The following is a 14,866-nucleotide window of genomic DNA, read 5'->3' on the forward strand; positions in this document are numbered from 1 at the left end:
TGAAAGAGGTGCCCCTTCCAGAAGTGCGGTGGGGGCCGGATAAATGGCCTCAGGGGGCCGGATGCGGGCCGTAGTTTGGGGACCCCTGTGCTAGGCTGTCCTGCCTCAGGGCCTTGCACTGACTGTTGCCTCTGTATAGAATGGTCTTCCCCTGAGCAATCCACAAGGCTCACTCCCTATCCTCTTCAGGGCTTGGCTTAAATGTCACCTTCTCAGGGAGCCCTCCCATCACTCCAGTTAACCTGCCCTTTGCCCACCTTCTCCCCCCCTCCTGATCCCTGTTACTCTGCTCTGATTCTAAATCATTCTGTTGTTTATTCTCTGTCTCTCCTGCTAGAAGCTCAGCTCCATGAGGGCAGGCAGTTTGGTCTGTTTTGCTCGGTGCTATATCCCAGCGCCTGTAATGTGTCTGGCACGTGGTCAGTGCTCATAAACACTTGTTAGATGAATGAACAGATTCAGGCTCCTCAACTCTGCATGGGAACTCAGGCCCATTTGTACCCAGTGGGGATACAGAATTTGACCAGTGCCAGTTCTCAATGCAACTTTTCCCCATCCACCTGGTACACCACATCCATCTGAATCCCCAGGGCTCAGGGCTCCAGAAAGAAGGATTCAGAAGCCCTCAGTCTGCCAGCCCCCAGCCTGCGGCACTCGTCTGCACAGCCTCCATACCACTCCTCTCACCACTGGCTGCTCCCAGCCACAACACGTAGGGGACAGCCTTCCTGGGCCATAGAGGAGGGGGTGCTGTGCAAACCGGGCCACGGGCACCCAGAGCTAAGCCAACCGGGCCTCAGCAGGTGCATCTTGTCCTTCCTCATTCCCTGAATAAACCTGGACTGCACTAAGCCCCAGGGTTCCATGCGGCCCTGGGACATGTGGAGCTCAGGGCCTACCAAGGAAGTCAGATAAGGGAACCACAAGCTGGTATTTCTCCCTCCCGACATGTGAGGGCTCTCCACTGCTGTCTGCCAGGGAAGAACCATCAGCCTCAAGGTCACCACTGAGATCAAATCCACTTACAAACACCCACCTGACAGCAAAGATGCCAGGGCCAGAGGGGTGCTTTGATGTGTCCTCCTGCCTCATTCCTTTCCTGGATCCCTGAGAGAGCAGACACCCCTCCCTAATCCCCACCATGGTCATGCTGTCTCCATCAAACAACTGCCTCCACTGACAGTGGTGATGATGGTCATAGTCACAGCAATGCCACTCCTACTCAGTGCCTGGCTCTCTGACACTCACCCCGGCCCCCCAAGTCAGTTGTCTTTTCCCTCCAATTACAGATGAGGCTGGGGAGGACAGGAGCCCCCAAGCCCTGCAGGGCCAGACCCACCTCCCTCACCGCACACTCATGGCCTCACCATCCCCATGAGCCATGATACCTTCAGGAACCTCCCACCTTACATGACCTTCATTACTGTTTAATCAGTTGCCATAAAACCCCAACTCTCCTAAACTCTGCCAATCTGTGTTGCATGCAGTTCAAGCACCATTCCTCAAATACAGTTGCCTCCCAATCTGTTTATTCTTTCCCCCACAGATGGACTGTTATTAAATATGATATGTGATGTGAATGCTGATCCTGTTTTCCTTTGTGTTCAAGAGCAAGTTGCAAGTGAAACAATGATGATGGCGAACTTCACTCCATCAACCACGTGAGCAGCTTCTTTGCTGAGTCAGTTAATACTGGAAGAAAGTTCCTTACTTTCCTGTGCTAATCACAATGTAATGACCACAGACACAACACACTTCTAAATTTAATCTGCATTAGTAACCTTTCGTCCATCACTTTCTTAAATCTAGACAATCAATAAAACGATAAATGGAGTCTTGATTCGTAGCCCTTGCCAATTTCCATGGTGTAAATACTTCCACTATGACCAATCTCAAATTACCAACACAATGTCACTGAACTCAAAATTGCACAGAGATGTACAGTAGCACCCCATATGTAACTATTTCTATCACACAAAGGTAAATGACCTCCAGAGCATAGACAAGGGCAGAATGTAGCAAAATAGTAAGGAAACAATGCTTTGTGAGCCTTTTTTACCTTTGCTTTGGAGGGCTTCCCTGACTGCCTATTAAGATTAAGTTAATGTGACATGAATGACACTGTGAACTCCACGCTCCCTAACCCCATGACCCAGCTTCATTTTAACCCATGGCACCTGCCACTTGACATGTTTATTTGATGCCTTTTCTATCACCTGTGCCTAGCTCAGTGTCTGGTGTGGACCAGGATACCACAAACCCTTGTTTTATGGGTGAGGACAGGGCAGTCCAGAAATATGGAGGGGCTTCCCAGGACTGCCCGGCCAGGAGGCAGTGGAGCGGGGATTGGACTCCAATCTGCCTGGCCCCAGAGCCCTTGCCCACACACCGCAAGAGCAAGCAGGTATGAGCCCGGGGCAACCAGTTGGTGGCAGGAGGGTTTCCAGCCCGTGGGAGACCAATGCCCCACCCACCCAGGGATGCCATCACCTGGCACAGCCTTTTTGAGGGTGGGGATTTGGGGGAGCCAATCCTCAGCTTTGGGCAACAGTTGACATTTCCATGTCACAGTCCTGGCCACTGGCCACATAACCCCTTATTTGGAATCCTAGTAGAAGATAGTAATAGTAATAACACCACCTACAAAGATGACGACGACGATGACAATGATGATGATGATGATGATGATGATGATGATGAAAGAAGAGGGTGAACACCCCAGGGGCTCTTGGGTCCTTAAAGCCCAGCCTGCCCTCCTGCCCCCCACCTTGCTCAGCAGCTCACACCTCAGCTCACCCCTCTCTGGGGTGCTGGGATTCCGGTCTTAGCTCCTTTCTCCCCTGCAGGTGCCAGGTGAGTCCCTGCAAGGACCAGACTGGCCTTGGGGAAAGGTGGCTCCCTGCAGGAGGCACCAGAGGGCGGGGCTAAGGCCCAGGTCTCACCTGCCCTCGGGAGGGGCCTGTCTGAGTCCTGGCCCCACTGCCTTCCAGGCCCCTGTCATCTCCCTCCAGGTCACTGCCTCACAGGGTGGAAGGGATGCAAGAGCACTGAGGCCCCCGGGCAGGGGCTTGAAGGACCACAGGGAAGGGGCTGCAGTATCCCACCGGGGCCTACACATGGCAAGCGGTGTGCCAGGTAGGTGCAGGGTGTCACGCTGCCTGTCCCCATCTCCCACACTCCCAGGTCTGTAGGAGAGGCCATGGATTCAGGGCTGTTCTTGAGGGGGGAACAGGCAGGCATGGCAGTTTGGGGGGAGCCTTAGGGTGCCCCCCAGGGGTGTTTGCCTCACCAGTGCTCTGACCTCCTCACCAGTGCTCTGCGGGAGCCTCCTAATCCACACCTGACCTGCTGCTTCGCTTTGGTGTAGCCCCCAGACCCAACCAAGCCCCCAAGTGCGGCCCTGGTGTGTCCCCAAACTCACAGCAGGTGAAGAAATAAATTTGAAATACCCCAGCAAACGACAGTCATTACCGCATAGGAGACGCCCTGGCAATGTCATCATCTTTATCTTTATCGCCATTTCCAGGGTTATGCTGATAAGCCTGTGCCTTCACGCTGTCCTCTGCCTCACAGTGCCCTTCCCCCATCTGTGTGTGTGTGTGGGGGGGGGGGTACGGGTGAGGAAGAAATGTGGAGCGGGTCATCTTTTGCATTCTTGAAGACCTACTTCAAATGCCACCTTCTCCATGGAGCAGGGTGTGGACTCTGTGTGGAGTATGGCCTCAAATCCTGTCACCCAGCCACTCTGCGCCTTGCTTTTCCTCCTCTGTCATGTGGCTATAATCCAAAGAGCCACTTTTTATTTATTTATTTATTTATTTGCATTTTTCTGAAGCTGGAAACAGGGAGAGACAGTCAGACAGACTCTCGCATGCGCCCGACCGGGATCCACCCGGCACGCCCACCATGGGGCGATGCTCTGCCCACCAGGGGGCGATGTTCTGCCCATCCTGGGCGTCGCCATGTTGCGACCAGAGCCACTCTAGCGCCTGAGGCAGAGGCCACAGAGCCATCCCCAGCGCCCGGGCCATTTTTGCTCCAATGGAGCCTTGGCTGCGGGAGGGGAAGAGAGAGACAGAGAGGAAGGCGCGGCGGAGGGGTGGAGAAGCAAATGGGCACTTCTCCTGTGTGCCCTGGTCAGGATTCGAACCCGGGTCCTCCGCACGCTAGGCCGACGCTCTACCGCTGAGCCAACCGGCCAGGGCAAGAGCCACTTTTTAGAGCTGTTGGGGGACTCTATGAATTGATGTATTTAAAGTGTTTGGCACACAGTAGGTGCTTAATAAGTGTTAGGTGACATCATGGCCATTTCTATTACTATTCCTCCAACAGCCCAGCCCACTCAAGCCAGAGCCCTGTGTCCTTTCCTCTGTCCCCACAGCACTGGCTCAGACCTTCTTTGGGGCCTTTCTTTTTTTTTTAATTAAGTGAAAGATGGGAGGCAGACAGACAGACTCCCACATGCACCTCATCCGGGATCTACCCAGCAAGCCCTCTACAGGGCGATGCTCTGCCAATCTGAGGCCACTGCTCCACTGCTCAGCAACTGAGCTATTTTAGCGCCGAAGGCAAGGCCTTGGAGTCACCCTTAGTGCCCAGGGCCAACTTGCTCAAACTTTTTAAGCCATGGCTGCAGGAAGGGAAGAGAGAGAGAGAGAAGGGGGATGGTTGCTTCTCCTGTGTGCCCTGGCCAGGAATTGAACCCAGGGCTTCCACATGCTGGGCCAATGCTCTACCACTGAGCCAACCAGCCAGGGCCCCTTGGGGCCTATCACAGTCTGTCTGTCTGGCGCACCAGCCAAAGCAGCTTCTTACGTGACACATCCTGCCGCGTCCCTGCTCCCTACGCTCACTGCAGGCCTGGTGCACCCACTCAGTAAAGAGATACAAGAAGAATGGAGTCAGCTTTCAGAGAATCTCACAAAAGAGGTCACAGAGGATGGCATGGGCAGCTGTCAATCAACAGGTTATTCTCAGCCATGCCCACTTGCTCTGGCAAGGTAGGTGCCCACCCACCTGTGAAGGCAGAGGGATAACATGTTTCACTGGTAACCTCGGGGTGGGGTGTATTGGGTCGCATTAACAAGCACTGTCTATATATGCCAGGCGCATGTCCAATTTTTTACACCCGTGCTCATCCACACTTCACAACCTCCCAGGCATGTGCTACTGTCCTCGTTTGGCAGGTAAAGAAATATTCTCAGGAAAGTGAAGTAACTTCCTTGGATCACAGACTTGGCACAGGGAGGAGGAAATAGCAGGTCTATCTCCTACTGTACACTGTTCTGGCTGGCACCAAATGGGCAAGTGTGTCCTGAGCATGCCCCCGGTGGGACCAAAAGATGGAGATAGGACAAAGGGAATGTTGAAAGTATACAGCGCACATTCATCCATGTGGTTCCTTGGGAGCTGGGAGGGAGGGCCTGGGGCGGGACATAGGGCACTGAGGCAGAAAAGCCACGTTCTCTCCTCCCCATGCACGCTCCATTGCGGGGTGAGCCCCAAAGAACAGCTCCCGTGACCTCCGGGCCCCTGCCTGCCCTAACACTGAGACTGTAGGGTATCTGCATAGGCCTTGGATTGGAGGGGAGTCTCAAAGGTCATTCTGGTCAGCCCCCTACCCAGCACAGAACTCCATACTTGAATACTCCTGTGACACACAGCTCACTACCTCACTACCACTCTGTGCTTTGATAATGCAGGTAATTAGAAAACTTTTTCTTTTGCTTGGCTGGAACCTGCCTCCTAGAAACGTCCACCCACGGGGGCTCCAAAGGCCACACTTTATTTCAAGTTTACCACCTGGTTTCTAGGGAGAGGAGAGATATAGCTGTCGTGGCCAAGTTCCTCTAAGGCCATCCATCCCGCCTGCCACTTGGACTTCATCAGCCTCTGGGTCCAGAGCTCAGGGTATGGCAGGGCCCAGAGCCCTGAACCAGGGTCTGGGTAGGGAGGGCAGAATGGCACTGACCCAGCCTCCAGATTGGTGGGTGGGTATGGGGGTGGCCAAGGAGCAGTGTGCCTAGAGTGTTGTCCAGGACACTGTGCCCAGCAGAGGCAAGGGCAGGAGGGGAGAATAATGCAGAATTGAACAGGAAGGCTGAGCAGCAAGCAGGTGGGCGGCCACGGCTTCCCTTCACACCTGGCCGCCGCCTGCAGGCCAGGAGCCCCCAAGGTGCCGCCCTCCAGGTGTCCTGGGCTTGAAGATCCCTGAGCTAAAGACACAAGAGATACCATGGGACCAGAATGCAGGACCCAGAAAGTCCTACCTGGTGCGGCCAGCTCTGTGGGCATGTCTCCCTGAAGCTGAGACCTGCCGTGGCTGACAGTGCCACAGAGCTGGCCGCCTCCCGCCACGGGCTCCAGCCCTGAGGGATGGCAGTTCTGCAGGAACACACGAGGCTCCCGTTCGTGCCGCCGGCTGCTCTGCCTCAACACTCATTTTCTGAGCACCCACTGTGCAACAGACATTGAACTGGGCACCAGCAAGGGGGACGAACCACCCCAGGGGGACAGGGGGAGGGTTCACACAGGGCAGGTGCATCACAGTCTACCACACACTTTTACTCCATTCCAATTCCATCCCCACGGCCCCTGTAGGCTGAGCAGGGGCATTATTATTCCTCTCCCCCTTTTACAGAAGACAGACTGAAATTCAGAGGGTGGTCACACACGGGGCAACAGCCACAGAGCAGGGATTTAACCCCACTTGGGTCTGACTCCAAAGTTCCCCCTCCGCCCTGCCCCCCACTCTGCACTGAGCCGACAACATGGAAGATTCCCAGATCAGTCTCCCAACCTCTCTGTGCCTCAGTTTCTTTATCTGCAAAATGAGGATCAAGGAGCCCCTACCTTTTAGGCTTGTTGGGAGATTGAGTTAACACAGTGAGCACCCTGAGTAAGACAGTGTTCCACCATTGTCGTTACCATCACAAAGGGCACGGGGGAGTGGGCAGACCCTGGGGAAGAGGGTGGGTGAGGAGAGGGTCCTTGCACCTGCCTTCACTCTCCGACCTCACCAAGAAAGCTGTTATTAGGCAGCTGTCAGCATCTCCATCCTGAAGGATTTGAGGTCCAGACTAAGATGGGACCCCTTCGTGGGTGATATCATCTCCCTGTGTGGAGTTCACTGGACCGAAAGCAAGTGGCCAGTCACATTTGTTAAGTAGCCACAGGGGGGTAAAGGCCACAGAAGGTTCAGATCTGCGGCCTGATCTGGCTTTCTCCCCGGTCCTCCCAGATGCCCATGATGGCTGACAGCTGTCCGAGGAGGCGAAGGCTGGTGCCCCACAGAGCCTGCATCACGGGCTGGCATTTTCTTTGAAGTCCAGAATCACATAGATTGTGGCTGTCCTTTCCCTCTCCACCTCCTTCTTAGAGACAATAATTATGGGTGCCTTATGCCTCTCATTGCTCGGGGAGGGACACACCCAGTGCCTGGAAGGAAGACCCAGGATGACCAGGCCTTCTTTTGAGTGGACCCCTGCCTGCCTAGGGATGGGGACTGCAGAGGAGGGAGCAGCAGCTTCCACTCATGGGCCTTCCCAGCAGAGGCAGACAGGGGTTGGGACCGGAACATCACTCAGAGAAGGCCCTGAATGGGGAGTCAGAGTCTCGAGTGCCGTCTCCCCTCTCAGCCACAATTTCCCCATCTGCCAAGTGAAGATAGGTGGAGTGAACAGGTGGAGGCCATGTGTTCTTGAAACGTGAACTATTGTTCATCAGGGTGGGTCTCAGAGGCCAGCCACCCCTCAGTTCAGATGTCCCTGTGCTCTGTGGACTATGAAATTCCTCATCTGTAAAGAGGGGGCCAAGTGCACAGGTACAAACGACAGGCAATACTTATTCGCCATCTAGCATGGGAAAAACTCGGCTCAGAGAAGCTGAGAGATGGCCAAGTTCACACAATCAGCAAGGACCTGATTGTGTGAGCCGACAACATGGAAGATTCCCAGATCAGTCTCCCAACCTCTCTGTGCCTCAGTTCCTTTGTCTGCAAAATGAGGATCAAGGAGCCCCTATCTCTTAGGCTTGTTGGGAGATTGAGTTAACACAGTGAGCACCGTGAGTAAGGGCTGGTGGCTAGGACGAAGGGCTGTCCCATTCTCAGTCGTCACTGCATTGACTCTCACATCCTCCCAGCCCCACGTCACACCCCCACATCCCTGAGCATCCGGACCACTTGGCAGAGCTGAGCAGCTGCTTGGAAGCCACAGAGAAGGGGCTAGAAGCCGCTCTGGACAGAGCAAAGGAGAGAAGAACACATCACAGGGAAAGCATTCTGGGATCCGGGAGGAATCTCCATCACAAGTGAGCGGCAACTCCCCATTCCTTACATCTGGAATCTTCTCTCAGTGTCCACCAGGGTGGGGTCTGGGGCTGGAAGGGGTGGGGGTGGAGAGGGAAAAGGACAAGGTAAAGAACCAGGGCCAAAGCCAAGACTTGAGACGGTAAGAAGGAGAGGAGGCCCCCAGGGGCGGGGCGGTGGGGCCAGGAGAGGGCAGAAAGGAGTGGCTGATAGAAGAGGTTTTCCAGGTGACAGCAGGGACTTCTGAACTGAGGGGTGGCTGGCCTCTGAGGCCCACCCTGATGAACAATATAGTTCACGTTTCAAGAACACATGGACTCCACCTGTTCACGTCAGAGTCTACAGCTCAGTACCTGTCATGGCCCTGTGGAAGTTATGGGGGAGTCCCAGCCCCCTAATCTCCAAGAACCCTCAAATTTATACTCTAACATGACATGTGACTGAGGAATGTGATGTGGCAACAGGATGGAGTGAGGAGGAGAGAATGTCTGCGCGGGGTGTTAGACCTGTGTCCCAGCTCGGCTGTCAGAACCTGTCGCTCACTGTGATTAGTGCTGGTATCCATCCGATAATTACCACGTGAGCAGCACAATCATGCAGCATTGTACTTTTGTGCAAGTTAAAAGCATTAATTTACTCCTCTTAACATTAAGAACATATTCACCAAAAGGTTTATAACTCTGTATTGGTACTTTTTTAATACAGGGAGCCCCAGAAAAAGGAAGCGACCTGGGTCCTCTCTCTGGCTTGTCCGAGATGTCCTGCAGAGACTTTCTCCCTGTCCTCAGATTCTAGCACTCTCTGAGCCAGAGGGTCTCTTCTGCTTTGACGCTTTGGCGAGGCTGAGGGAGGCTTGGGAAGAATCCAGGAGAATATGCCATCCCCATCCAACTAGCATCCTCCTCCAGTCCTAAGAATAAACGTTCATTGTGGCCCCCAGCCTGGGGCTCTGATTCTTGGCTTCTGTGCAGACAAGGAAGGCCAGGTTGGACCACTAATGGATTCCCCACGCTGCCCAATCCCCTTTTTTGGCATTATTTCTCTGGGGACCACTTCCAAGCAAGGACAGGAACAGCTCAGACAGTCTGGCCAGATCTGGGGGGATGTCAGGGTGGTGAGCTAGCCCACTGAGGTGGGGGTCAGGGTGGTGAGCTAGCCCGCTGGGGTGGGGGTCAGGGTGGTGACGTAGCCCACTGAGGTGGGGGTCAGGGTGGTGAGCTAGCCCACTGGGGTGGGGGGTCAGGGTGGTGACGTAGCCCACTGGGGTGGGGGTCAGGGTGGTAAGTTAGCCCACTGGGGTGGGGGTCAGGGTGGTGAGCTAGCCCGCTGGGGTGGGGGTCAGGGTGGTGAGCTAGCCCACTGGGGTGGGGGTCAGGGTGGTGAACTAGCCCGCTGAGGTGAGAATTTGCAGCATATGCTGAGTCAGGGATTCTAAGGGTTCCTTGGGCTGAGACATCCTGGGGCACACAATTACCCCAAACACAAATATTTCTCTAAATCGCAGGTCCATCCAGCACCTGGGGGAATTAATCACTTCCCGTGATGTCACCCCCACACACCCATCTCTACAGGCTCTCCTGGAGGGTTCAGGCTCCGGGCAGCTCAGGTGACGGGCACACCTCCTGCCTCCCTCCTTCTGCCAGGGAGGCTAAACAGCAACCCCCTGCTGGGCCTCAGCTGGCAAACCACCTCGCAGTGGGGGTGGGGGAGCCCCAAGTTCATTATCAAGTAGCCTCTTCCTCCTTCCAGCCAAAGCCTTGGAGGGAGCTTCAGGTTCCTCTTAAAACTTTTCTAGCTTGACGATACCCCCTCCTCTGCTTCTTCCAGCTCTCGTGACAATTCCACGGGCCCCTTTCTGCACTTACGGCAGACCTCACCCGCAGGAAGTTCTTTAGGGCTACTTTTAAAGCAGTCCACTGCAGAATAAACTGTTCTCTAGCTTCGAGACTCTCAGTGGCTGTGAGCCCAGTCACCACCAACACCCAGGGGGGAGGTTCCTGAAGGACTCCTGAGTGGAGGTCTCTCAAAGTGCTCACTCAGGACCCAGAGCAGCAACCAGAGTCGAGCAGAGCACAGCAGCTACAAGCAACCCAGGCAACTTCCTCTTGCCCCTCTGCTGGGCAGGGGCCCGCACTTGAGGACGCTAAGATGCTTGGTAATCCCAAAGGAGGTTTACGGTCAGCATTGTCCCACCTTCCCACCACACACATCTGGATCTGTCCTCTGCTCCTCTCACCTCCGAGGCACGAGGGGAAGAACAGGTGCTGGGGAAAAGGGACCCCACAGAGCTGTCATCGCTGGGAGCACCTCCCACTCCCAGAGCACCCACCACGCAAGGGGCCCTGCACATGCATGTCTCATGTATCTATTGTTGTACTATATCATGTATCATGGTGTGTACTATTGTTCCTCCATTGTCAGATGAGGAAACTGAGGCTCCGAGAAGTGCAGCAGCTTGCCCACGGTCACACTGCCATGAATGGTGGGAGCGAGGATGAGAACTCAACTCTGTCCATCTCCAGAGTCTGGGCACTGCACCTTCACACTGAAGAGTGGACTCGGCTCATCTTGTCCAGGCCGAGAGAGGGCCAGTGACTTGGCCCAGGCCAGACAGCAAGCCAGGGATAGAAGGAAGGGCCCCCAGAGGTCCCCACCAGAGACCTCCCAGCTCCCAAATGCCCTAGTTAGGAGCGCCGCGAAGGGCCTGAGGTTCTGACATTGCCTTTCACAAACAGCCACGCCCGGGATGAGAACAGGGGGCTGGGATCCAGAAGATGGGGGCCCACTAGACACCTCTTTCTTTCTCTTGGTGTTAAAACAGGGTTGCCAGATAAAGCCCAGGATGCTTAGCTCAATTTGAATTTCAGCCAAACAGCAGATTTTTAAACACTACAAATATGTCCCATGTAATATATTTATTAGTCCCCCTTTATCCACAGGGATACATCCCAAGACCCCCAAGTAGATGCCTGAACCCATGGATAGTAGTTATATATACCATATTTTTTTCCTACACATACACACCTATGATAAAGTTTAATTTATAAATTCAGCACAGTGGCCCTGGCCGGTTGGCTCAGTGGTAGAGCATCGGCCTGGCGTGCGGGGGACCCGGGTTCGATTACCGGCCAGGGCACATAGGAGAGGCGCCCATTTGCTTCTCCACCCCCCCCCTTCCTCTCTGTCTCTCTCTTCCCCTCCCGCAGCCAGGGCTCCATTGGAGCAGGGATGGCCCGGGCGCTGGGGATGGCTCCTTGGCCTCTGCCCCAGGCGCTGGAGTGGCTCTGGTCACGGCAGAGCGACGCCCCAGAGGGGCGGAACGTCGCCCCCTGGTGGGCAGAGCGTCGCCCCCTGGTGGGCGTGCCGGGTGGATCCCGGTCGGGCTCATGTGGGAGTCTGTCTGACTGTCTCTCCCCGTTTCCAGCAGAAAAATTTTATTTCTATTAAATAAAAAAAAAAGAAAGAAAAAAAAATTAAGCACAGTAAGAGATTAACAACAATAACTGATAATAAGATGGAATGATTATAACAAGACACTGTCATAGAAGTTATGTGACTGTGGCCTCTCTCTCTCTCTCTCTCTCAAAATATCTTATTGTGCTGCACTCACCCTTCCATGTCTTATGATAATCTGACGTGACACAGTGCCTACGTGATCAGATGAAGTGAGGTGGATACCTTAGACAAAGCGATGAGTCACGTCCCAGGCAGGATGGAACAGAACAACATGAGATTTCATCACTCGACTCAGAACGGTGCATGATTTAAAATGTATGAATTATTTATTTCTGGAGTTTTCTGTTTAGTATTTTTAGACCACGGTTGACCACTGGTAACTGAAATTGTGGAAAGCAAAACCGCCAATAAGGGGGTGGGGGTGGGACTACTGTATGAAAAAAAGAAAGGATTTGCTGTTTATCTGAAATGCAAACCTAACTGGGCATCCTGTATTTTCATTTGCTAAGTCTGGCAACCCTGTGTGAAGAGGGCAGGAGATGGGGATGTGAAGTATCACACAGGGAACACAGTCAACAATATTGTATAATAACTAGGTATCGTGTCAGGTGGGTACTAGGTTTATCGGGGCAATCACTTCGTAAGTTATATAAATGTCTAATCACTATGTTGTACACTTCAAACTATACACTATTGTATGTCACCTGTAATTGGGAAGATTGTTTTTAAAAAGGGGGCAGAAGAAAACGGGATCTCTACTGGCCACTTAGTTCAGAGAGAACCAACCCCACAGCTGGGCCCCCAGTAGGACTTAGAGCAGGGGTCCCCAAACTTTTTACACAGGGGGCCAGTTCACTGGTCCTCAGACCATTGGAAGGCCGGACTATAAAAAAAAACTATAAACAAATCCCTATGCACACTGCACATATCTTATTTTAAAGTAAAAAAAACAAAACGGGAACAAATATAACATTTAAAATAAAGAACAAGTAAATTTAAATCAACAAACTGACCAGTATTTCAATGGGAACTATGCTCCTCTCACTGACCACCAATGAAAGAGGTGCCCCTTCCGGAAGTGCGGTGGGGGCTGGATAAATGGCCTCAGGGGGCCGCATGTGGCCCACGGGCCGTAGTTTGGGGACCCCTGACTTAGAGCCAAAGTCTGACCTCCAGGACTCTGGCTCTCCTTCCCCAGCCCTGTGACTGGGGAGACAGGGGAAGGGAGAGCTTCTGGGGCCAAGGCTCACCTGAGGCCAGGTGGGAATCCAGGCCCAGCATTCATTAATCAGACTGGGAGAGCAAAGCTACTGAGACCCACCCATGAGGGCCGTAGGAGCTCGGACATCCACCTCCTAACAGACCCCAGCCCTCTTCCAAGAGGGAACTCCCTCCCTGAGCCCCCATGTGCTGAGCTCCAGCCCTATCTGACCCAGCAAGATGGAGCCCATAGCAAATCTGTCAGAGCTGGAGAGGCCCCCAGAGATCTGCAAGGCTAACTGCATCAGTGGCCAGGTGCGGAAACTGAGGGTGGGTCAGGTCCCTATGCCTGCTGCCATCTACGCAGAGCCAGGACAGGGAGGATTTGGGCCAACAGGAAAAGCTGATGCCTCTGCTGCTCATCAAATTTCATCGTTGGCACCATTACCATCATCATCATCATCACCATCACCACCACCACCATTATCATCATCATCACCATCATCACCACCACCACCACCACCATCATCATCCTCATGGAGAGCACAGCCCCGGTCTTATTGCAAGTTCTTTTCCTTTTTGACACATTGCATTGTCCCCTTGCCACCCCCTCCCAATGCCTATCCCCCTGATTAGCCTCCAAGGATCCAGTTGCTACACAACTCTCCCTTTCTACTTCAAGGAGATGGGTTGGTGGCCAGAAATGAAGGGACACCCAGTCTTGTTCCCCAACGCGAGCAACAGTCGGTTCTGCTGTCCCTCATAAGTTCCACGCGGACTCCATAAGAACACAGAGCCCAGACCTCAAAGCCTGTCCCCAGGGCTCAGACTTAGAGCCTTTATCCAAGGGCTCAAAGCCAGGGTCCTGACCCTGGTGCCCAGGAGCCGGGGCCCCAAGGTAGACGGACACCCTAGTCCATCCCGCCCAGACTCTACAGCCTACTCCACCTGCTCTGCTGTCCAAACAGGTGCCAGGCGCCCACCTCGTTGCCTCGGGTCCTTCCTTCCAGCCCAGCCCTCTGCAGCCAGGTGGGTCCTCTCGGTTCTCACCTGCGAACATCCACATATGTCTGGACTCCCACCACACACACTGCATAGGCGGGCTTCTTCGGGGACAGCCGCACAGCTCTGTGCGGGGCCATCCTGCGCCCCGGCGGCCGACCTCCTCGTGCCCTGCCACCCAGCTCCTCTCCTGGACACCTTGGAGCCAGGAAGGAGCGTGAGTTCTAATGGGTCGGTGCTTTCCTCCTCCCTTTTAATTTCACCCTGTGACCTGATTAGCCTGCTTGAGCTAAGTCCCCACCTCCTGTCTCCACGCCCAGCCCTTCTCACTCAGGCCTGTCAATCCGGGAGGCCAAGGGAGGGGGCGTTGAGGCTTTTCTGGGCTTAGAGAAAGGGGTTTCAGCTGATGCCCCTGGCGGAGAGCTCAGCGGCCAACAGAAGACTACCAAGTACCCCATCAGCCCCCGCCCCCCTTCCCTGGCTCTGCCTCCACCCTCAGGCTCTTAGTGCCTGATCCCCATGTCATAACAATGTCAGCATCCCCTGGGGGCTGACTATGTGCCAGGTGCCAGCTAAGTAGCTTATAGATCTTATCCCATATGCTAGAGAATCAGAAATATGAGATAAGATCATATGTAGAGCACAGCAGAGTTTGTACCTAGGTCCACCTGACTCGTGGCGCTATATACCAACCCCCCACACAAGGAGAGCTTATGCCCTTGTGCTTTGACTCCAGAGATGCTGGAATCTACCCCAGGTGGGCATCCTTGGCCATCCGGTGTGGAGGGCACTTGAGGAGCTTGGGGCCATAGGCTGGGGAGGGGTTATTCGTTTCTGGAAATCCTCTCCGTTTAGCTCTGGCAAGTGTTAGCTCCTGCCTGTTCTTGAGGTATTTATGGG

General features: G+C 54.1%; 1 protein-coding gene across 1 annotated transcript in view; it reads right to left on the bottom strand.

Moving 5' to 3' along the window:
- PADI1 (peptidyl arginine deiminase 1) overlaps positions 1-14,193 on the bottom strand; it is a 36,394-nt gene extending 22,201 nt beyond the window's left edge. The window contains exon 1 of the mRNA XM_066270311.1: positions 14,015-14,193. Coding sequence (XP_066126408.1) covers positions 14,015-14,106 — 92 coding nt within the window. The 5' untranslated portion in view covers positions 14,107-14,193. The remainder of the gene's footprint in view (positions 1-14,014) is intronic.
- Between the last annotated feature and the right edge of the window lie 673 nt (positions 14,194-14,866).

This window comes from Saccopteryx bilineata, chromosome 3, assembly GCF_036850765.1.
Source record: "Saccopteryx bilineata isolate mSacBil1 chromosome 3, mSacBil1_pri_phased_curated, whole genome shotgun sequence".
Taxonomy (NCBI): domain Eukaryota; kingdom Metazoa; phylum Chordata; class Mammalia; order Chiroptera; family Emballonuridae; genus Saccopteryx; species Saccopteryx bilineata.